A 24,153-nucleotide genomic window follows, 5' to 3' on the forward strand; every position below is an offset into this window, starting at 1 on the left:
AAGTTATGACCAACCTAGATAGCATATTCAAAAGCAGAGACATTACTTTGCCAACAAGGGTCCGTCTAGTCAACGCTATGGTTTTTCCAGTAGTCATGTATGGATGTGAGAGTTGGACTGTGAAGAAAGCTGAGTGCCGAAGAAATGATGCTTTTGAACTGTGGTGTTGGAGAAGACTCTTGAGAGTCTCTTGGACTGCAAGAGATCCAAGCAGTCCATTCTAAAGGAGATCAGTCCTGGGTGTTCTTTGGAAGGAATGATGCTAAAGCTGAAACTCCAGTACTTTGGCCACCTCATGTGAAGAGTTGACTCATTGGAAAAGACCCTGATGCTGGGAGGGATTGGGGGCAGGAGGAAAAGGGGATGACAGAGGATAAGACGGCTGGTTGGCATCACTGACTCGATGGACGTGAATTTGAGTGAACTCTGGGAGTTGGTGATGGATAGGGAGGCCTGGCGTGCTGCAGTTCATGGGGTTGTAAAGAGTCGGACATGACTGAGTGACTGAACTGAACTGAATAAGTCATATTACAATATTTTTCTATACCATCATTATTTCTATAGAGGACTGAAAATATCTAATATTTTAGAATGGTGGGATAAAGATACTGGTGATTTTATTAATTTATATTCACAGAAAAAATATTACTTACTTGATTACCTATAATCTCCCAACATTCTACTATTACCTTAAAATACCACAACCTTCTCTCATCTGAATCAGTTGTGTCAAGTATGCAGTAAGTTGAGAGGACTACTGGTCCAGGAAGAAGGTAGAAGTAAACTTTAGGAAAAATGGTTTTAAAGGAAAAGCAGAGGTGACATTATAAGTCACAAAGTATAAAAAATTAAATTATATACCAGGTATTAGGTATTGGTGAGAGTTGGGATCGGGGTAGAGAGAGAGAAGACATAGAGATTTAGCAACAATAAAAAACCTGAGCAAATAAAAAGAATGTGGCAGTGATTAACTTTAGGGAAAAACAGAAGAATATAGGAGAGGAAATATAATCATATTATAGTCTTTATGAAGAAAACAATTCATAATGACTTTAAAAACATAATATAAAAATATTGGAAAATGCAAGAGTGAAACAGAAGTGTAAAAGAGACAGAATCTTCACCTACAGTAAAATAAAATGAATAGGTAATACTAAAATAAGTAAATTAAGAGATGTTGTGGTGGTGGTTTAGTCGCTAAGTTGTGTCCAACTCTTGTGACCCCATGGACTGTAGCCCACCAGGCTCCTCTGTCCATGGGATTTTCCAGGCAAGAATACTGGAGTGGATTGCTATTTCATTCTCCAGGGGATCTTCCGAACTCAGGAATAGAACCCAGGTCTCCTGCACTGCAGGCAGATTCTTTACCGACTGAGCTGAGGGAAGCCCAAGAGATGTTAGTCTATTCATTTTATTCAGAAAGATGGAAATAAATACCAGAAGGAAAAGCTTAGAGAGTTAAGAAAGGCTAAGGGGATGCTAACATACTGACACTATCATGATATATTTAGTTTAGCCACATTTTGTTGTTAAAATTCATGCACTACTTTGAGAAAAAATTAGCATTTCATTAAAAAATTAACCATTTCAAGTAAACAGACTAGTTTTAGTATCTTATCTATACTGTTTATAATTCTATAGACTTCAGATTATTCAGCTTTCATCTCAGTTTAAATCACGTAATACTTGAAATTCTGTACAAATTATCTTTTTTATGGTGTATTTTTTTGTGAGTGTGTGTGTGTGACTGCAACTGGAATAAAGTGTTTAAAAAGTATTCTCCAGGCCAGAATACTGGAGTTGGTAGCCTTTCCCTTCTCCAGGGGATCTTTCCAACCCAGGCATCAAACCCAGGTCTCCTGTATTGCAGGCAGATTCTTTACCAGCTGAGCCACTAGGGAAGCCCAAGAATACTGGAATGGGTAGCCTATCCCTTCTCCAGAGGATTTTCACGACCCAGGAATCGACTGAGGTCTCCTGCATTGCAGGCAGATTCTTTAACTGCTGAGCCAGCAGGGAAGCCCTTAAAAAAAGTAGATTTTTTTGTTTTATTTTTTATCAACTCCTTATAATGTCCTGAATACCAACAGCTTTAGGAATACTTAAGATGATGTTTAGTTTCCTTTTATTATCATATAAAAATGGTCTGCATTACTAGCCTATAAACAGACCTGCACAAATTAAAGTTAACTCTTTGTTTAGTCATTATCTCCTTCAAAAGTTTCCCGACATTGGTACAAGGAGTTAAAGTAGCTTCCTTGTTAATTCTTCTTTCATAAATGTTATGATCATATTACTAATAACCACTTTTATACAATTGGACCTTTATGGGACCTAGACTACCTTATAAAACGGTAAAGAATCTTCTAAAGAGTAAACCAATTTTGCCCTGCTAAACATTAAAGAAACCATGGATGAGTCGTTGAGCTCTGTTTTTGGAGAAAAATTAGAACTGTACATTTAGATTTGATTATGAAGTTATCTTGGAGGTGAACTTCCAACCTCATGTGACTGACAGTGAACTAAGATATAAGAAACCAGATAACATTCCTATTGTACTAGTGCTATAGAGCCAGATGTTATCATAGAGACACGAACTACAGAATGTAGAATGACATGTACTTTGTAATATGGAATTAATTGTGGCTTTTTGAATAATGGCTTCCCTGATAGTTCAATTAGTAAAGAAGCCGCCTGCCATGCAGGAGACCCCGGTTTGATTCCTGGGTTGGGAAGATCTGCTGGAGAAAGCATAGGCTACCCACTCCAGTATTCTTGGGCTTCCCTTGTGGCTCAGCTGGTAAAGAATCCACCTGTGGAAGACCTGGGTTCGATCCCTGGGTTGGGAAGATCCCCTGGAGAAGGAAAAGGCTGTTTAGTCCATGGGGTCACAAAGAGTTGGACACAACTGAGTGACTTTCACTTTTGATTACTACATGTTTATTTTTCTTGCATATTTTCTCAGCCTGTCATATATGCATAGAAAAATAAGAAAAGGTTAATTTACAATGAAGAAACTGCATATTCGGGGAACTAGAAATCATGGAAGTCATAACATTTGAAGGAAACACTGAATATGAAAGTGTACAAATATATAGTGTTTGATCACTAGGCAGTATGTACACTTTTAGAGCAAAAATACTGGATTGTAATCAGCTGGTCATTTTATTACCTGAAAGGCTTCTCTTTTAGCTATATACTTAAAAGTTTTATTATATGTTAGTTGTCTATATAAGTAAACATAATATTAAATCTTGGTTCTAGCAATAATCCTTAGATTGGTTCAGTTTTCCTTTCGATTTTCAAAGACCTATCCATCTTTCTTCCTCTTTGTTTATACTGTAGATATGTTTCCTCTAGTAACAAAATCACCTTTTCATGCTCCTGAATAGTTTTTAAAACTAATGTTTCAAATGAAACCTTATAAAACATTTTTTTAAAATATTAACACCATTAAAAGCAGGGAAAATGAAATAATAATTAGAGCATAAATCAATGAAATTGAAAACTGGAAATCCAAAAAAGAAAATAAATAAAACCAAGAGTTAATTCTTTAAAAAGATCAGTAACACTGACAACCTTCTAAGCCAGGCTAACCAAAACACCAAAAACTAGAAAACAAACAAAAAACCCAAAGAGAGGAATTACGAACATCAGAAATGCATAACTACATAACTACAGCTCCTACATAAACTGAAAGAATAATAAAGAAATACTATGTCCAGCCCATACCATTTGAAGAAAACAAACCAACTCCTTGAAAGACATACTCTAACAAAACTCATATAAGAAGCAACAGAGGATCTGATTAGGCCTACAAGTATTAAAGAAGTTCAATCAATAATTAATCAACTTCACAAACAGAAAGCTTCAGGGGTCTAGATGGGTCACTGGTGAATTCTATCAGACATTTAAGGAAGAAATTATACCAATTCTTTACAGTATCTTTATGTATCAGATATGAGTTGTGTTACTCATTTATGAATAGAAAAATATTCTAGTTCATGGAAGATCTTTTTTTTAATACTGAAATTTCACAGACATACCTTACTGAGGCGGTGGAAAGGAATAAACTGTCTTTCCTGATTGGAGTTTGTACTTCTTTTTTTTCCAATTGTGGTAGAACACACATAAAATAAATTTTACCATACTAATCATTTTGCAGTGTACTGCTTACACTGTATTTCAGTATACTGTCTGTACTTTTAATATCATCTCCAAGAAGGAATAAACGGCCAAAGACATATTTTTAAAACAGCAAAACCAATCCTAGCTTGTTTATGGAACTGTGAGAAAAGACTTGACATTCAGGAAAGAGTTGTTAGTAGTCTAACTCTGAGTGGGCCTTATTTACTAACATCAGATCCTACCAATAGATATTAGAAATAGGTAGGTAAATAGTTAGCAACCAATTGCTAAATTCTATAAATTCCTAAAACACATCAGAAATCCATGAGTTAGGTTTCACATGACAGATTCTGTTATGACGGGTTCATAAAATTGGCACAAATAATGTAACAGTTTGTTTCCAACCTAAGCTGCTTCAAATGTCATGGGGAAAATTTGTTGCTCTGCTTACTTTCACATCATATATTTATATTCTTATGGATGGTCTAAAATATACTGGGGGAAAAAGTCAATATTTTGAAGAATATATAGCTTTATAGGCCTTTTAAAAGATACTGAGCAAACAAATCAGGGGGGTTAAAGATGATGCAGTTAAGAGAATCTTTTATGAAAGTTAACAGCTTTTATCATTTTTAAATAATTTTTTAAAAAGGTGACTGGGACTAAGGTAACAGTTATAGCACAGCAACTGTGGTGGAATGAATAAAGTACTGACTTGAAAGATTTAAATACTCTGATTCACCATTTTTTAGTGATGTGTGTATGCTGTCAGGCAGGTCCCGTACTGTCTCTGAGCCCCAATGTCTTAATCTGTAAGATGGTGATAATGCTCACATCTGGCTCACAGAGTGGTTGTTAATAACATGCTTGAAGACACACAAGTTAACTTACATGAAAATACCTGGCACACTTGCTTAGTATCAAGAGGCTCTCAGGGAACACCTCCTCCTTCCCTTCCTTCTTCTTTTTTTTTTTTTTTTAGAGGTTTGGTGAGGTTTCTTTTTTTTTTTAATTTTTTATTTTTTAAATTTTAATATCTTAATAAACAACACTTAAGAGACTTCTGCATCTAACTCATGACAAAAATATAAGCAATGTCATTTTCATAGACAAACAGGTTCTTCATTACAGATTTTATAAAATAATTAATTACTGTAAGTACAGATGTGATTATAGCAGTAGGGAAACAAAAAGCAAAGAAACAGTATCTTGAGAAGCATCTAACAAGCAGCTTTCTTTGTTTCATGTTGACATACTTTGTGGTTACAATGCAGGCTTCCAATGAACACTGGATCAAAATTAAAATTCTAGGCAGGCATTCAAGTTTTTTGATTATGTCCATTCTTCACTGAGCATGGGAGACAAATGCTTTAGAAGCTGTTTTTTGAAGCTATTCCCATTGTACTCTTACAAAGTTCATTTCCAAAAGGGGCCCCGTCCCTGTAATGGATCTGAGTAAGGGAAAGCTATACCAGGTTTTGTGCACTGTACTTTAAAAACTGCAGCAGGGCAATAAAATCATGCTTTTAACAGTGACTTTTCTGGGCCTGGGCCACAGCGATTTTGTAAAGGTGCATGATGAATTATGGGAAAAGAGACCAAGCAAATTTCAAAAATAAAGAATACCAATCCCAATGATTTATATACATATTTTGAATAAACTTAAATATAGAATAATTAGCAGAAAACATTTAATTATTTTTTTTCTATTATCAAGGTAAAGTTGGCACAAATGCAGTAAGCCTAATCAAAATCAGGTAAGTTACCTCTGTGGCTTTGTTTGATGGTTCCAGTCCAGTCATATTTGCTACTATTAACTGATGTAAGAGCTGAACTTGAGCCACACTTAGGAAGAAGTCCAGGTTTGTGGTTATATTCACTTCCAAGGAATGGCCACACACTAAAATCTCCTGAAGGAAAAAGAAGTTGAATATAGATAAAGAAGCATGATAGCATTATATGATAATTTATCATTTCTACTTATTTGAGCTTTATGTATGTTGATGAATTCTCCTGAGACTCAAGTTTATATGTTAATGAGAAGAGCAGATATGGTGAGCACAGTTACTTGACACAGTTTAGTGGATTAAATTAATAAACATTTATGAGGGCCTGTTGTGCAGCAGGCCATGTGCTAGTTACAAGGAAACCCACTATAATAAGAATTTTTCACCATTTCATATGCATTTGGCTTTTCACACCTCAAACTACTATCATTATTTCAATATGTAGGCAGTGATGTATCTAATTCTTTAGCATAATCTTGTTCATCCTCTCAAACAGACAGATATTTAGTATTTCATAAGAACCATGCTGCATATTAGAGTGCTAGGAACATCAGAGAGGGTGAGATTAGTCTTGAAGGGCAATCTGCCTTTGAGAAGATTACAATCTAGGTGGGCAGACAGGCAATTATAGGCAACAATTACAGTCACAGGTGGTATGGTCTGAGTATTCTCCAAAGGATCCATTCCAAATGATTCATAACAAAATGGAGTGCTGAAGCCAAAGACAGCTAGACTAATTAATTTCACTTCTTTAAACTGCTAAAATCTTGGCAGTATTAGGTAGATGTCTACTACTTAATTGATGCTGTTCTGCGTAACAGAGTCACTTGAACATCCACTGTTGGAAAACCATTCAGCAAAAGGAAACCGAAATGAAAAACAATTCAGAAGTTTCACTTAATAAGCAGAAGCCCTGCCTCTTGTCATGAAGTGCATGTGGACAATGTTCAAATGCTTGGAAATGTCCAACAAACCTTCTCTTTATTAGTGTCATCCAAGAGAACGGATTTAAGGAGACTTATGATGGGTCCAAATACAAACTACACAGCTTAGAGCAGCTTTTAATAAAGCCGTAAAGAACAGCATGTCGGAAATGATCCCCCCCCACTTTTTTTTAGTTAAATAAACTTTCTCTCCAAAAGTTTCCAGATTTTATTCATTATAGTTAGAATTCTTATTTTATTCCTTAAGTAATGATGAAAGCAATACACTTGTGTATTTTAAACAAATTGTGTTACTAAGTAACTGAAAGATATTAGTAGACTTACTTAATTTTTATACAATTTTTGTGGATATAAAGATATCCTGTCTAACCTAATTTGCCCTAGCAGGCTCAGTCATGTCCAACTCTTTGCGACCCTATGGACTTTGGTGCCTGCTAGACTCCTACTCCATGGGATTTTCCCATCAAGAATACTGGAGTAGGTTATATTCCTTCTCCACGAGATCTTTCAGACCCAGGGATCGAACCAGCATCTCTTGTGTCTCCTGCATTGCAGGAGGATTCTCTAACTCTGAGCCACTGGCTTCCCTTATCAGGGTTATTACAAAGATCAAATAAGATAACACAAAATACCATTCTTTAAAAACTCAGAGAAGGATGTAAACTTTTGTCACCTTAAAATAATAATACATTTAATTTGTACATAATATTTCCAAAGTTTTCATAACAACTGCTTATAACTCAATGAACGATCAAAAATTTATAAAGTTTTCAGCATAACATAAATTATGTTATAAATTAACATAACATAAAAACATAACATTAAAGAATCCCATTATTATTATATTTCTATTTTAGGCATAGAGGCAAAATATAGCATAGTGATTTGACTTCAAACCTGGATCCACTAGTAACTGGTTAGTAATGTTGGTCAAATTACTTAATTTCTTTTGATCTCAGTTTCCTCATCTATAAAATATGTATACTCATAATATCTACCTAATGGATGCTGAGAGGAGTAAATCAGGTAATTTGTGTAGAGCTCTCCTTGTAAGGTAATCCATGTGAGAATGCTAAGTAATCTGTTAGTATTATTGCTACTTTTATTAGAAAGAGGTTGTGCAGATCAAGAGTATATGGCCAGGAACCAGACCAGTTGGGTGCATACCATGTTCTGCTTCTAACTACTTGTGAAAATGTAGACAGGTTAACTCTCCATGCTTTAGTTTCCTCATCTACAAAATGATGACAGTAAGAGATGCTAATAGGATTACTATGACAGCTCAATGAGTTATTACATGAAAAAAGAAAATAAAAGTTAAAGCTGCTCAGTCATGTCCAGACTCTTGCGACACTTGGACTGTAGGCCTCCAGGCTCCTCTATCCATGGAATTCTCCAGGCAGGAATCCTGGAGTGGGTAGCCACTTCCTCCTCCAGGGGATCGTCCTGACTCAGGGATAGGACTCTGGTCTCCTGCATTGTAGGCAGACTCTTTACCGTCTGAGCCAACAGGGAAGCCCAAATATTACATGAAAGCAATACATAAACAGTACTATAAAATGAAAGTCGTTCAGTCGTGTCTGACTCTTTTTGATCCCATGGACTATACAGTCCATGGAATTCTCTAGGCCAGGATACTGGAGTGGGTAGCCTTTCCCATCTCCAGAGGATCTTCCCAACCCAGGGAATGAACCCATTCCTGCATTGCAGGCGAATTCTTTACCAGCTGAGCCATAAGAGAAGTCCAAGAATACTGGCATGGGTAGCCTATCCCTTCTCCAGGGAATCTTCCTGATCCAGGAATCTAACTGGGGTCTCCTGCATTGCAGATGGATTTTTTTTACCAACTGAGTTATCAGGGAAGCCCTAAACAGTACAAAATATGCTCAATAATTATTAGACACAATAATAACATTAATAATAAGCTAATTTGATATACTGTGCACGGAAATTATGAAAACTCCAAACACACAAAGAAAAGCTGCTCCATTATTCAGACTAAAATAAAACCTAAATTAAGTTCTAACCTCAGTGTGCATATTTTCTGGAGAAATTATTTTGGTGAAAATGATGGCAGGTGCTCCAGTTATTCGAACAGAAAAATCTGTTAAAATGGGAGTCAAAATTGCTCTTCTTTCTTGATGCCGCCGTATGCTAAAAGATAAAGTAAAAAATAATTAGCCATTTTTAACGATAATTTTCATTAAATTTGTACAAGTCTCTGTACTACAAACACATATGACAAAATTTCATTATTTTGAGTGTGTCTATTTGTGTGTTTTATAGTCTTAGTTTTGTAAAGTCAATTTCTAACTTCAGAGTCATAAAAGGAAAAAAAACTAATCAAAAAATTCAGATGTAATTAATTAATTTCACATTAGTACTCTCCTGCGCATGTGCATGCTAAGTCGCTTCAGGTGTGTCCAGCTCTTTGCAACCCTGTGGACTGTAGCCTGCCAGGCTCTCTGTCCATGGGATTATGCAAGCAAGAACACTGGAGTGGGCTGCCATGCCCTCCTCCAGGAGATCTTCCCGACACAGGGACAGCACCTGTGTCTCTTATGTCTCCTGCACTGGCAGTCAGGAAAGCTAGTAGTAGTCTAGGACCTTCCAATAAATTGCTTTTTCTATTTTTAATTCCTTTGGTTTCTACAAAAAGTTTAGTACTCTTTTGTTTAAAAAAAATCTTACTCTTTTGTGATCATTTTTAATTTCCTAGTTTTAATATTTCTGACATTCTATTTGACAGCTGCCTCCTTTTCAATTTCTTTAGTTTCACAACCATGTTCATTTAATCTCTGACTTCTCTTTTCTTTTTTAAACTCTAAGAACCATCTGAGTTCATAGATTATAACTTTCTGTGTGTGTGTGTGTGTGTGTGTGTGTGTGTGCACTCAGATGTGTCCAACTCTTTGCAACCCTATAGACTGCAGCTCACCAGGCTACTCTGTCCATGGAATTTTCCAGGCAAGAACACTGGAGTCGGGTGCCATTTCCTACTCTAGAGGATATTCCTGACTCAGGGATCGAAGTCTCCTGTGTCTCCTGCACTGGCAGGCAGATTCTTTCTCATTGCACCACCTGGGAAGCCCTATGAATGTCTTTACAGTTTGTGAAATGCCTTTTGGGACTTTGATACTGAATTCTTCCTCACAGCAACCCTGTATGTGAAGTAAGGACCACTATTAGCTCCACATCACCTATTGGAACAAAAGTTCCACAATTATAGGGCTGCAGGGCAAGTTGATACCAGAGCAGCATTTGACCTCTATCTTAATTTTTCTTTACACATTCTTATCTTTTGAACAGTTATCTAGCACACTATTTCTATACTATACTCAAAATTGCTAATTGCTAGTAATTTTAAATACTATTATGAAATCAAAACTTGTGCTAGTACAGATTTTCAAGTTTATTGAAGTTTTTCAAGTTATTTATTCATATTCTTAGTTACTTTATGAGATAACACAGTTCCATGTTTTACTAGCAAGTCATACCTCAAAAGTTACTGGAACCATTAATGTTATATTCCTGCTGCTGCTGCCACTAACGTGCTTCAGTCACGTCTGACTCTGTGCGAGCCCACAGACGGCAGCCCACCAGGCTCCGCCGTCCCTGGGATTCTCCAGGCAAGAACACTGGAGTGGATTGCCATTTCCTTCTCCAATGCATGAAAGTGAAAAGTGAAAGTGAAGTTGCTCATTTGTGTCCGACTTCTAGTGAGCGACCCCATGGACTGCAGCCTACCAGGCTCCATGGGATTTTCCAGGCAAGAGTATTGGAGTGGGGTACCACTGCCTTCTCTGCTATTAGTCTCTATTATTATAAAATAATCAAGGTAAGATCAGAGAATTGGCATAAGTTATCTCATGAAAAAGCACAGATAAAACTCAAGTCTGTTACATCTTTTTCTACCAGAGTAGTCTAGAGAGTACTTGCATCTTTTATTGAACTGGGCAATGGGCAGAGCTTTATATGCTCATTGCCAAAAAAACAATCAGATCATCTGTTCTGTGACACATAAGTACTGAATTTCAAGAAAGTCAATTTTAAAGAATTAAGAGATCTGGTGAATAGAAGGTAGCAGGAAGAAGTATTAAAATCTGAACACAGAGGAAGAGTTGAGATCCTGAGAGACACCACAATTATAGCTTAATAGCTCAAATTCCATAAAATGTCCAATGTGAGACACATGTAACATCTGCTGTGCTCTCATAGGGGAATGCTAAAATATAGGATATATTAAAAACACCTGAAAATGGAAAAGGCGGCAGGGAATGAAATGAGGGCAAACTTTAACTGAAGCACTGATGGGGGGAGAAAAAAGTACTTCTTCATATTCTAATCATTTCCCATTGTGTGAATTAAATCAGGAACACAACATATGAAAGACTTATGACGTTAGAAATTTTAAAAAAGGTTTAATAAGTCAATGGTCATAAAACTAGAACTTTACTGGTATATAGAATGCTAACTTTTCTTTTGTATTATCTCTGGTAAATATTTAAGGATACATATTTTTTAAATCATAAAACTTTTTTTATAGATTCAAATATTTTCAAGGATGAATTCAAAAGAAGGAAAAAATACACACTGCAGAAATAAGTGCAACAAGAATTATATTCTGCCAATACTTTACTAGACAATAGTCTAGGGTTTAAAATAACAAGAGGGAAGTAAAACTCAAAGTATTAACTGACATCGTTAATGACTTTAGGGTCTTAGCTACTCTCAGTAAGCCAAGGGAATAGATTCCCCCTCGCCCCCAACTCCCACCTCAGAAATAGATTTTTAATGGCCATATGGAGACAACAGGCTAATCCTTACATCCCTGACAGGCAAAGATTTTGAGATGAGAGATCAACTTAGATCTGGGGCCCTTAAAAGGCCAGAAAAATAACTTCCAATTAGAAACAGAAAAGAACAAGAAGTCTGCCTGTTTTGGCAAGAGAGTTTATTGAAAAAACAGAGATCTTTCTCTTTTTTCAACTTAAAAATAAAAATAATTAGAAAATGAAAAAAATAATGGGAAATATCCCATGTGTGTTTGGAAGCTGTAATTTATATTATGTGTGTTGGTCCAGGAATACCAATATTAAGTTATTTATATAAAGTGGCATCAGACCTTTGATAACCCCAGGGCATCAGTCAGAAATAGATAACAAGTCTCTTTGGAAAACATGCTTTCAAACTGACAAAAAGGATTCTAAGGAAAAAAAACCACTGAAGATAAACTCCTAAATACAGATTTCATATACACTCTAAAATCATTTTTCTATTAGCAAGAACAGAATTCAACCCCATTATCAAATTCATGATCAAGAACTTCTGATAATGGAATTTCCACATGTCGACAATATAATAAATTTCTTTAAAATCATTAAAGACAGATAGGATGGAAGGAACTACATGAGGAAAAAACCCAAAGTATTAATACCATAAAAGAAGGCAAAGCAGATTTGAAAAACAATCAAGTAGAACATTCAGAAATAAAAATATAGTTACTAAAATTAAATATATGATAGATGGTAAATAGAATTTTAGATATAAATTTACAAATTAGTAAACTAGAAATATGACAGAGAAAGACAGACCAGAAAATACTTAAGACTTATGGCAATCAACAGAGATAATCCATTTCAGTAGATATTCCTGAACATGAAAAACAGTAATATTTGCACACATTTATTATAAACAATAAATATATATAAAATACTTTTGGAGAAATTATTCATTATAATTTGATTAACTGTACCTATTTATACAGATTCCTCTCATTTTTAGAGAGTCACAAGGATAAGTCATTTGATAAATACTAGTTAAGAGTTGAAGTCCATTTTAGTGCGTGTGGTGTTTTTTTTTCCTTCCAAGAGTAACATTTTCTGTTGAATTTCTAATGCAATTAAGATAAAATTAGATGGTATATTACTATGATGATTATATTCAACTTAAATATTTTCTGACTTTTTGAGTACCTACTGCCTGTTAGTAACTATGCTTGTGTCTATGCTCAGTTGCTCAGTTGTGTCCAACTCTTTGCGACCCCATGGATTGCAACCTGCTAGGCTCCTCTGTCCATGGAATTTTCCAGGCAAAAATACTGGAGTGGGTTTCCATTTCCTACTCTAGGGGATCTTCCTGACCCAGGAATCAAACCCACATCTCTTCCATCTCCTGTACTGGCAGATGGATTCTTTACCACTGTGCCACATGGAAAACCCTATGACAGGCTTTAGTTTGTGAAATGCCTTTTGTGACTTAGATACTGAATTCTTCACAGCAACCCTGTATGTGAAGTAAGGACCATGCTGCTGCTGCTGCTAAGTTGCTTCAGTTATGTCCGACACTATGCGACCCCGTAGTTGGAAGCCCACCAAGCTCCCCCGGTCCCTGGGATTCTCCAGGCAAGAACACTGGAGTGGGTTGCCATTTCCTTCTCCAATGCTTAAAAGTAAAGTTGCTCAGTTGTGTCCGACCCTTAGCGACCCCATGGACTGCAGCCTACCAGGCTCCGCCATCCATGGGATTTTCCAGGCAAGAGTACTGGAGTGGGGTGCCATCGCCTTCTCCATTATTAGCCCCAAATCACCTATGAGGAGATGAGTTTCAGGGACTGGGCTAAGGCCACTCAGTTGGAACAAAGGTTCCACAACTGGACCTGCAGTGCAAGTTGATACCAGTAACTACAGAAGAGTCAGGCTGAACAAGACAGATCTACGTCCTTTAATCTCTGTGCCACCTTTTCAAGTTGCCAAGGATATCTTCAGGTAGGAAATATTTGCTGGCTGCTGGGAAGTATAAACTGGCTGCTTCTTCCTGCTGCACCAGGATCCCTTTTCCCTTCACACTCAGTTCCCGGGTACTTTAAACAGCAGGAGAAAACATCCTCTCACATAAAGTCATGAAAAAGTTTAACGGGATTATTATAAAATCACACAATTCAAGAAGGTTTAGGTGATCTCAGGCATTAGCCTATAAACTATGGGAATCAGACTAACTTCTAGCCTATAAATTTGCTTAGGCATTAGCTTGATATCCTCACAAATAAAGACACAAGTGATGGTTTTCAAGGTGAAGAGCAAAATCAAAGAAAATGCTTTCTTTCCACATTCCTGTTTATAATGTCACAGGAACAATTTTGGGAAAAATCTGTTTGATCAATCATAAATCAAAATACGCAAAGGCTCCTATGAACATGTGGGTAATCACTTAAAAAAATAAAAACGTAAGAGATCAAAATACAGACAGAACAGTCATGATCTCTCAGAATTAAGGCCAATTATTTATGCTTCAGGTACTTTAACATCAACACAAAGCTATACTTCCACACAGTCAGTGCTACTAATCTTGTTCAGTCAGTGCTACTAATCATAGAACTGAGTTTAAGAATGTGTCAAATTCAAAGTCAGCCTGCTAAGAATTAAAACAAAAAAAATTTTTTTAATCCAATGTGTGGGGGAAATAGTCCAAAGGGCAATACATGTAATTTGATACATGTTTATAAAAATACTCAAACAAATAAATATGTTCTATTTCCTCACAATAAAGTCAGAAAGATAAATTACTCAAGGAAATAAAATACAGACAGTGAGAGGGCCAAATAAAAGTATTTGGTATAAATGATTTATTTTTTTTTAATTGCAGCTTTCAAGTCTGTTCAAATTATATCTTTAAGTATTATAAACAAGAAAATCAGACTCACTTGGAGGATTTAGGCTTACTGACATTTTCAGGAAATTACAAGATAAACTTTCTATGCCATCCCCCTACCCTCACTCCACCCCGACTCCAGATACCCTCAAAGTTCTAATCATCATGACCAACAGCACCAGTGATTTTACTGTGTAACCTGCACATGGCAAGCATCAGTATGGGCTATTTTAGTTCTCAGCACTTCATTTTCTCAGATTATAAAATAAGCCCAGATGTAGTAAAAATCGTTGCTAAAAGAAAAAGAAAAAAAAAGCAATTTACTAACAATGAACTTTAGCATAAGTGTAAGGGGTCAGAGAATTGAGTACAAGAAAAGTAGCTGGCTAAGAGGAAGCAAACCAGGGTTCCACACTTAGCTGTATTTTAAGTGACATTGGACAAGTGAAGAATCTCCTCAAACTTAGTTTTCTGTAGTGCTTTTGTTCTATAATGTGCTAAGAATAGTTCAGAGTTTAGAAAGAAGTCTACTTGAGAGTTGGAATGTAGAAGAGAAATAGATAATGGACAATATTCTCTGAAAGTTACACTGTTTTAAACAGTAGAGAAAACATGATGCAGAAGTGCCAACAGATTCCAGCCTGCCCTCACTCTTTCCACCTTCATGATGTTTTCCTGACTTCTGGCTCTGCTGGACAATAGCAACTGCAGGCTGAACTCCAGAAGCACGAGTAACAGCCTCCCACAGACCTGTCTAGCAGCCTTCGGTGGTCCCTCTAGCCACTAGACAAAGCTGGCTTCCCAGGTTTCCTAGAGTGCAACAGATTTTTTATCCAGGTTACCCAGCTTATTCTACAAATGGATAAGTTCTTATTCCTAAAATAAATCCCCTCTGTTACAACACTTACAGTTGTTGTTCTGACCTGACTGAACCCTGATATATTCTGTCAGCTAAAAATTAAGGTTTTAAGAACAAAATATCTACAAATTTTAAAATCTGATGATTCTTTATGCATAACTACCCTGTTTCTTTCTCCCCATCATACACACAGAAACACATTATGATTAAAGACAAAATGTGAGCAACATGTTAGGAGGAATCCCGAGTCAGGAAAAATAAATCATTATAAAGACTGTCATTTAATAATGGGTGGGGGGAGTAAATTATTCTTCACTGTGTATCTTTTGAATTCTACTGGTAATACTTATTGAAAAACAAAAAATGTAATGATATTAAAGCTCTGTATTATATTTCTGTCAAGATTAATCAGCACAACTAAACAACATCAGATATAACATTTCTTGTCTTTATTTGAATGAGTGTCTCTCAGAAACACTCACATTCACTCACTTGATTTGCTAGCTCTACTTAATCATCTTGTCATTCAATTTCTCAGTTCACTCAAATCTTCACTAACTTCATATTATGTGCCAAGCATGATACTCTGTGATTGGTATTTAGAAGTGGAAAAAACAGGGCAGGTTTTTAAACTGGAGTATCTTTCTTAGTTCAAACTGCTCCCTTCCCTCTCCTGCCATTCCTACTTTGTGGAAAAAAATTGAAGTCATACACATTGTGAAACGTTTCCTGAAAACCCACACACAGAATTTCTTTCTTTAATTTTCTGTTTGTACTTACATCAATTTTAGAGAAATTTATCATTCTATTCATGTGTTATGTCACATCTATCTGCCTAAGATGTCTTATTCTGAAGGAGATCAGCCCTGGGATTTCTTTGGAAGGAATGATGCTAAAGCTGAAACTCCAGTACTTTGGCCACCTCGTGCGAAGAGTTGACTCATTGGAAAAGACTCTGATGCTGGGAGGGATCGGGGACAGGAGGAGAAGGGGACGACAGAGGATGAGATGGCTGGATGGCATCACCGACTTGATGGGGACATGAGTTTGAGTGAACTCCGGGAGTTGGTGATGGACAGGGAGGCCTGGCGTGCTGCGATTCATGGGGTTGCAAAGAGTCGGACACAACTGAGCGACTGAACTGAACTGAAGATGTCTTATGTACATGAAATGTGTTTATCTCAATTTTTATGTGCCTTATTTTAATCCTAAGTATCCTTTATTTATGTCTATCAGAATGGTTTCCACACTGTACTTGAATATTTAATTAACCAGTCTGTCTTTTTGACTGGGAGATGAGCTCTGTAAGGGATGGGCACATATCATAAGTTATTCTACTTTGTATCTTTAGTGTAAAAGATATTCCATGGTGTATACTTGATATTAAAACAGTCTTTAATTTCTGACAAAGGTACAAAGACCATTCATGGGGAAAGAACAATCTCCTCAACAAATGGTGCTGGAACAACTGGAGAGCCAACATGCAAATGAATAACTTTATACTCTATCACATACTCTATAAAAAACAACAATATTAAAATAACTCAATAACCCAATTATAAGCATTAAACCCATAAAACTCGTAGTATAATATAGGCATAAATCTTCATGACCTGGCGCAAATCAAGATGGCAGAATAGAAGGATGTAGAGCTCATCTCTTCTCACAAATACATCAACAATACTTCTACATATGAAACAACTCTCACAGAATACCTACTGAATGCTGGCCAAAGATCTCATAAAAGCAAAGCTGCAGGAAAGATCACTATGTAACCAGGAAGCACAAAGGAAAAATAAAAGAATCAGGACAGGATCTGCACTCCTGGAAGGGAGCTGTGAAAGAGAAAATTTCTCATCACCATGGGAACCTCCTGCATTGCCTAGGAATCAGCTAGGACAGAAAGGTAGCCTAAGAGGCTCAGAAGAGAGAGTGTAGCAGCCAGAACGGCACAGGTGCAAGAGAAAGAGACCAGCACAGATGGTCGTGGCTACCTTGATCCACTCCTAAGCCTCAGACGTGTGCCTGCTGGTGTGTGTGTGTGGACTAGGGAGCTGAAACTCTAGCTTCAGAAGACAGACTGGAGAAAAGATTGGAGTTGGCTGGACAGAGACAGCCTGAGGGGCTGGAGTGTGGTTGAAGGTGCAACATCCTAGGTCTGTCATTGCTAAAGTACTCTCCAAAGAGAGGGCAGGGCTCCATCATAGCATCCTCATTCTTGGAATGCTCACAGCAGGCATAGCTATGCCTCTGTAAGCCCTCAAGTGCCAGGGGTGGCCCACACATGGAGGCAGGGCTTAAATCTGAGCTGATTCCCAGGGGTTGCATTATTTCAGGGGATTTACTCCACTGGTGGCTTTGAGAGTGCAATGCCTGCACTATACCCAAGGGGATTAATAGCACTCTAGTGGCTGCAGATAAAACCCAATCTACGAGCAATGAATAGCAAACTAAATGATACAGAAAAATGATTAAGTTATCTGAAAGAGACAGAATAATACAAATCACTCAATCAGAATTGCAGATAGAAAGACAAGGCAAGAAAAAATGAAAGTAACATATGAAATCTATGAGGTAATATAAAGTGTGCCAATTCATGCATAATAGGGGTTCCAAAGAGAAAAGGGAGAGAGAAGGGAATCAAGCATGTATTTGAAAAAATTATGGGTGAAACATTCCCAAACCTGGGGAAGTAAACAGATATTCAGGTCCCAAATAAGGGAACCTGAACAGATCCACACCAAGACATATCATAATTAAAATGGCAAAAGTTATACAGAGAATTCTAAATGCAACAAGAGAAAAAAAGAAGAGTTAGTTCCAAGGGAACCTCCATAAGACTATTAGCTAATTTCCTGCAGAAATGCTGCAGGTCAGGAGGGAGTCATAAGATGTATTCAAACTTCTGAAAGGAAGAAACTGACAACCAAGAATACTTCACCCAGCAAAATTATCATTTAGAATAGAAGGAGAGAGAAAGAATTTCTCAGACAAGCAAAAGCGAAAAGAATAGAGCAATATTAAACCTATCCTAGAAGAAATATTGAAAAGTTTTCTCTAAATACAAAATAAACAATAATCTATAGGACAGAGAAAATCACAATTGGAAAGTAAATCACCTAAATAAGCCAATATACAGATTTGAAAAACAAAACAAAACAAACTTGAGCAAGTGACAACTACAATGAACAGCAAAAGGATAAACATGAAGATGTAAAAGACGATAATAAAATCATAAAATGTGGGAGAATAGAGTAGGGAAATGTAGATTTTTTTTTCAGAATGTGTTTGAGTCTATGAATATCAGTCTAAAGCAAACTATATACTATAAAATTATAGTAATACTTTAACATACCTGAAAAACTGGGAAATCACAAATCAAAAACATACAACTGATTCACAAAAACCAAAAGGAAGAGAATATAAGCATAGTTCAAAAGAAAATCATCAAACTGCAAAAGGAAAAACAAAAAGAAAGGAACAAAGAATAAATATAAAATCAGCTAGAAAACAAGGTTAAACATGCCACAAATATATATCTATCAATAATTACCTCAGATGTCAATGGACTAAATCCTTCAATCAAAAGACACAGAGTGCTAGACTGGATAATGAAACAAGAGCCTACAACATGCCACCTAAAAGAGACCCAATTTAAGGTGAAGGACACACACAGAGTGAAAGTGATGGAATAAAAAAAGAAGTTTCACAAAAGTGGAAATCACAGGAAAGCAAGGGTAGCTATACTCATATCAGACCAAACAGACTTTAAAACAAAGACCATAGAGAAAGATAAAAAAGGACAGCACACAATGATAAAAGAATCAATACAAGTAGTGGATACATACTTGTAACATACACACACCCAATAAAGGAGCACCTGGATACATAAAACAAGTATTAATAGACATAAAAAAGAAATTATTAAGAATACAGTAACAGGAGAATTTAACATCCCACTGACATTAATGGACAGATCTTCCAGACACAAGAATCAATAAGGCAACAGAGGTTACAAATGACACAACAGTACAGATAGACTTAATTGATATTTTCAGGAAATTACATCCAAAAAACCTCGGAATATACATTATTTTCAAGTGCACATGAAACATTCTGTAGGATGGACCACACAGTAGGACTCAAATTATAGGGAACAGAAAACTATTTCAAGTACTTTTTCTCTCCTCACGGGTGTGAAACTAGAAATCAACCAGGCAAAGAGAAACAAGAAAGAAATGACTATAAGGAGACTAAACAACACACCACTAAAAAACTAATGGTCAATGATGAAAAGAAAAAGGAAATTTTTAAAAATACCTTGAGACAAATGACAATGAAAACACAACCATTCAAAATCTATGCTTGCTTGCTAAGTTGCTTCAGTTGTGTCCAACTCTGTGCAACCCTATGAACCATAGCAAGCCAGCTCCTCTGTCCATGGGATTCTCCAGGCAAGAATACTGGAGTGGGTTGCCATGCCCTCCTACAAGGGATCTTCCTAGCCCAAGGATCAAACCCATGTCTCTTATGTCTCCTGCACTGGCAGGCAGGTTCTTTACCACTAATGCCACCTGAGAAGCCCGTCAAAATCTACAGGATGTAGAAAACCAGTTCTAAAAGGAAAGCTCATATGTGCCTTCTTCAAAAACAAGAATATCTCAAATAAATAACCCAATCACCTAAAACAGTTTTTAAAAGGGCAAACAAAACCTAAAGTCAGCAAAAGGGAGGAAATAATAAATATCAGGGAGGAAATAAATATAATGGAGATTTTAAAAAACAGGAAAAAAATTATGAATGAAACCAAAAGCTGGTTCTTTGAAAGCGTAAACAAATTAACAGAGCCCTGGCCAGACTCATCAAGAAGAGAAGACCCAAATAAACAAAATAAGAAACGAAAGAGGAGAGATAATAACCTATACCACAGAAATACAAAAAGCCTGAAGAGCATACTGTGAACAATTACAAGAGTAAGTTGGACAACCTAGGAGAAATGGGACAGGTTTGTAGATACATACAGCCCACCAAACCTCAATCACATAAGAAATAGATAATTGGAACAGACTGATCAATAGAAGTGAAACAGAATCTGTAATAATACTACTAATAAAAAACATTCTTGCAAATGAAAGTCCAGGACTAGATGTTTTCACTGAGAAATTCTACCAAACATACAAAGAACAACTTAAGCCAATCCTCAAATTTTTCCAAAAGACTAAAGAGGAAGAAACACTTCTAAAGTCATTCTATCAAGCCAACATCACCCTGATATCAAATCCAGAAAAAGAGAGTACCAAAAAAGAAAATTACAAGGAAATATTTTTGATGAAAATAGATACAAAAATCCTCAATAACTCATTAGCAAACTGAATGCGACAACATATAAAAAAGATCCTACACCATGATTAGGTTGGATTCATCCCAAGGTCACAAGGATAGTTCATCATATGCAAGTCAATCAATACAAGCAAATAAAGAAAATAAGAAAACCACATGATCATCTTAATACATCCAGGATCAGTATTTGACAAAATTCAACACCCACTCATGATAAAAATGCTCACCAAAGTGGGTACAGAGGGAACAAATTTCAACATAATAAAAGCTGTTTGTGACAAACCCACATAACAGGGTTAAAACAACATAATGCTCAATGGTGAAAAGCTGAAAATCTTCCCAGTAAAATCTGGAACAAGAGAAGGATGCCCACTGCTACCCCTTGTATTTAACACAGTATTGGAAGTCCTAGCCGCAGCAATCAGGGAAGAAAAATAAATAAAAGTTAGCCAAATTGGAAGGGAAGAGGTAAAACTGTCATTATACACAGATGACATAATACTATAGAGAAAACTGTAAAAACTACACAAAAACAGCGCTGATAAATTCAGCAACGTAGAAATACACAAAATAACATAAAGAAATTGGATGCATTTCTGAATGCTAACAATGATATATCAGAGACAGAAAGCAGAAAACAATCTCTTTTAAGACTGCATTAAAAAACTTAGAAATAAACCTCACCAAGGAGGTGAAAGATTTATATACGCTAAGTCCCAGCACTGTTAAACCAATATTGAGGGAAAAGAAAACAACAGAGGCATAACCCTCCCAAACTTCAGACAATACTACAAAGCTACAGTAATCAAAACAGTGTGGCACTGGCACTAAAACCAGATATATGGATCAGCAGAACAGAATAGAAAGCACAGAAATAAACCCACACATCTACGGCCAATTAATCTTTGACAAAGGAGGCAAGAATACACAACGGAGAAAAGAAAGTCTCTTTCGCAAGAGGTGTTGTAAAAGTTGGACAGACGCATGTAAGTCAATGAGTAGAATAACCCCTCACACCCTACACAAAAATAAATTCAAAATGGCTTAGAGACTTAAATATAAAACATGACACAAAAGAACGCCTAGAAGCAAACACAGGCAAAACATTCTCTGACACAGTTTGTACTAATGTTTCAATATTTTCTTAGGTCAATCTCCCACAGCAATAGAAATAAAGGCAAAAATAAAGGACTCAATGAAAGTAAAGGAAAGCATGAACAAAATGAAAAGACAACCTAAAGACCAGGAGAAAATATTTACAAATGATGTAACCAAGGGCTTAATTTAAAAAATAACACAAACAGCTCATACAACAAATTAACAGAACAAACAACCTAATCAAATACTGGGCAGAAAACCTAAATAGACATTTCTCCAAATAAGACATACAGATGGACAACAGGCACATGAAAAGAGGCTCAACGCTGCTAACTATTAGAGAATTGCAAATCAAAACTATAATGAGGTACCACTTCATACCTGTCACAATGGCGATCATTAAAAAGTCTATACAAAAAAGAGTAAAGAATATATTTCTTTTTTCCCACATCTGTTTAGGAGAAATGACGTTTTGCATCCTAAATTTAGTACAGGGAATCTGATTTGATAAAATCTTGAGACTTTTCACAACAATCTTTTTATTTTCTTGTGTCACAGGAAAACTTGTATGAAAATTTACATCTATTGCTAATAGATAAATCTATACTTGAAAGTATGATTTGAACAAAGCCCCTCACAAGACTTTAAGACTTAACAAATTATTGCCATGTTCTGTGATTATGACTTTCAAAAGAAAAGTGAAATTGATCAGTTGTCTTATTAGTTATATGTGTACTAGGAGTAATGGTGCAATTGGAATCTATTTCTAAATTGTGTAAATTCTTGTAAGTTTGTTCTATATGAAAAGAATAAAATAACTGGCACCTCTCCCCTGCCCTCAAAAATGCTGAAGTAGGTGTTGAGAAAAGGGAACCTTGCTATATAGTTGGTGGGAATGTAAACTGGTGCAGCCACTATGTAAAACAGTATGGAGGTTCCTTAAAAAACTAACAAAACAGTTGCCATATGATTCAGCAATCCCACTCCTAGGCTTATATCTGGACAAAACTAATTCAGAAAGACACATGCACCCACCCCTCCATGTTCACAGCAGCACTAGTTACAATGCAATTATGAACCAACCTAAATATCCATCGACCAGATCAATGGATAAAGAAGATGAGGTACATACATACAATGAAAAATCACCCAGCCATTAAAAAGAATGAAATCATGCCATTTGCAGCAACATGGATGGACCTAGAGACTGCCATACTAAGTGAGGTAACCTGGACTAAGACAAATACCATATGATATCACTCACATGTGGAATCTAAAAATATGTACAAATTAACTTATTTACTAAACAGAAATCGACTCACAAACATAGAAAACAAACTTACAGTTACCAAAGGGGAAATGGGGAAGGGGAAGGATAAAGTAGGATTAGCAGATACAAGCTACTACATTTAAAACAAACAAGGTTCTACTGCATAGCACAGAGAACTAAACTCACTATCTTGAAATAAATCCTAATGGAAAAGAATATGAAAAAGAATATGTATGTACACGTGTAATTGAATCACTCTGTTGTACACCAGAAATTAACACAACTGTGATTCAATTATACTTAAATAAAAATTTTTTAAATTCAAAAAATTAAATAAAAAAAGAACTACAAATCATCAACAAAAGGACCTCTCAATTTAAAAATGGGCAAAAGACTTGAATAAACATTTTTTTTATAGAAGATCTACAAAGCCAATAAGCACAAGAATCTGATAAGGAAAGAGTTAATATTTTTTTGACTTGGAATATAATGGATTTTAAGGGAAGTGTGAATGAATCCTTAGCCTGAAGTGGAATTTTTCATCAAATAACAAGCTTAAAAAAAATTCTGACATTGACCATAAATTTGTAATAATTGCAGTGTAACAGCGGTAGAACTCACAGGAGTCCAAGCAACAGCATCAGCTACAGTTACAAAATACATTTTATGAAATGCAGAAACAATACCGAAACACTTAGGTTTGGCATGCTAAAAAGCGCATTAACTGTTCTTCTGGCAATGAAATATTAGAATGTGGAAAAAGTTTCTCAAGCATTTCCTACCTGCTGGCCATATTCCACTCAAGGGCTGGATTCTGAGAATTTCTTTCAGTCTCTGTTAGCACCCCTCCTGTGCCATTTTCCTTTTCTGGTTTCAGTTGATCCCACTGAGCAGTACCAATATTGATCGACTGCAGATCTATTTGGTATTGTCGGTCTTCAATCTCTGACCCAGGGTCTCGAAGAATTCCTAAATTCAAGGCTCTTCTGTAAAGGCAGTGAAGAAAAGTAATCAGATAAAATAAGTATTCTATGCTTATTTTGCTCACTAACATCTTGCTATTACCATTTTTCCCCA

At 36.1% G+C, this 24,153-nt stretch overlaps 1 protein-coding gene across 5 annotated transcripts in view; it reads right to left on the reverse strand.

Annotated features, from left to right (window-relative positions):
• The window catches only part of VPS13B (vacuolar protein sorting 13 homolog B), a 787,290-nt gene that overhangs the window by 279,089 nt on the left and 484,048 nt on the right, over positions 1-24,153 (reverse strand). For all 5 annotated transcript variants that reach the window (XM_069600522.1, XM_069600521.1, XM_069600524.1 and 2 more), the window contains exons 31-33: positions 23,859-24,062; positions 8,887-9,013; positions 5,895-6,038 (exon numbers count right to left, since the gene is read on the reverse strand). In XM_069600522.1, the coding sequence (XP_069456623.1) occupies positions 5,895-6,038; positions 8,887-9,013; positions 23,859-24,062 (475 nt within the window). The remainder of the gene's footprint in view (positions 1-5,894; positions 6,039-8,886; positions 9,014-23,858; positions 24,063-24,153) is intronic.

The sequence above is a fragment of the Ovis canadensis genome, chromosome 9 (genome assembly GCF_042477335.2).
Source record: "Ovis canadensis isolate MfBH-ARS-UI-01 breed Bighorn chromosome 9, ARS-UI_OviCan_v2, whole genome shotgun sequence".
In the NCBI taxonomy this organism is placed as follows: domain Eukaryota; kingdom Metazoa; phylum Chordata; class Mammalia; order Artiodactyla; family Bovidae; genus Ovis; species Ovis canadensis.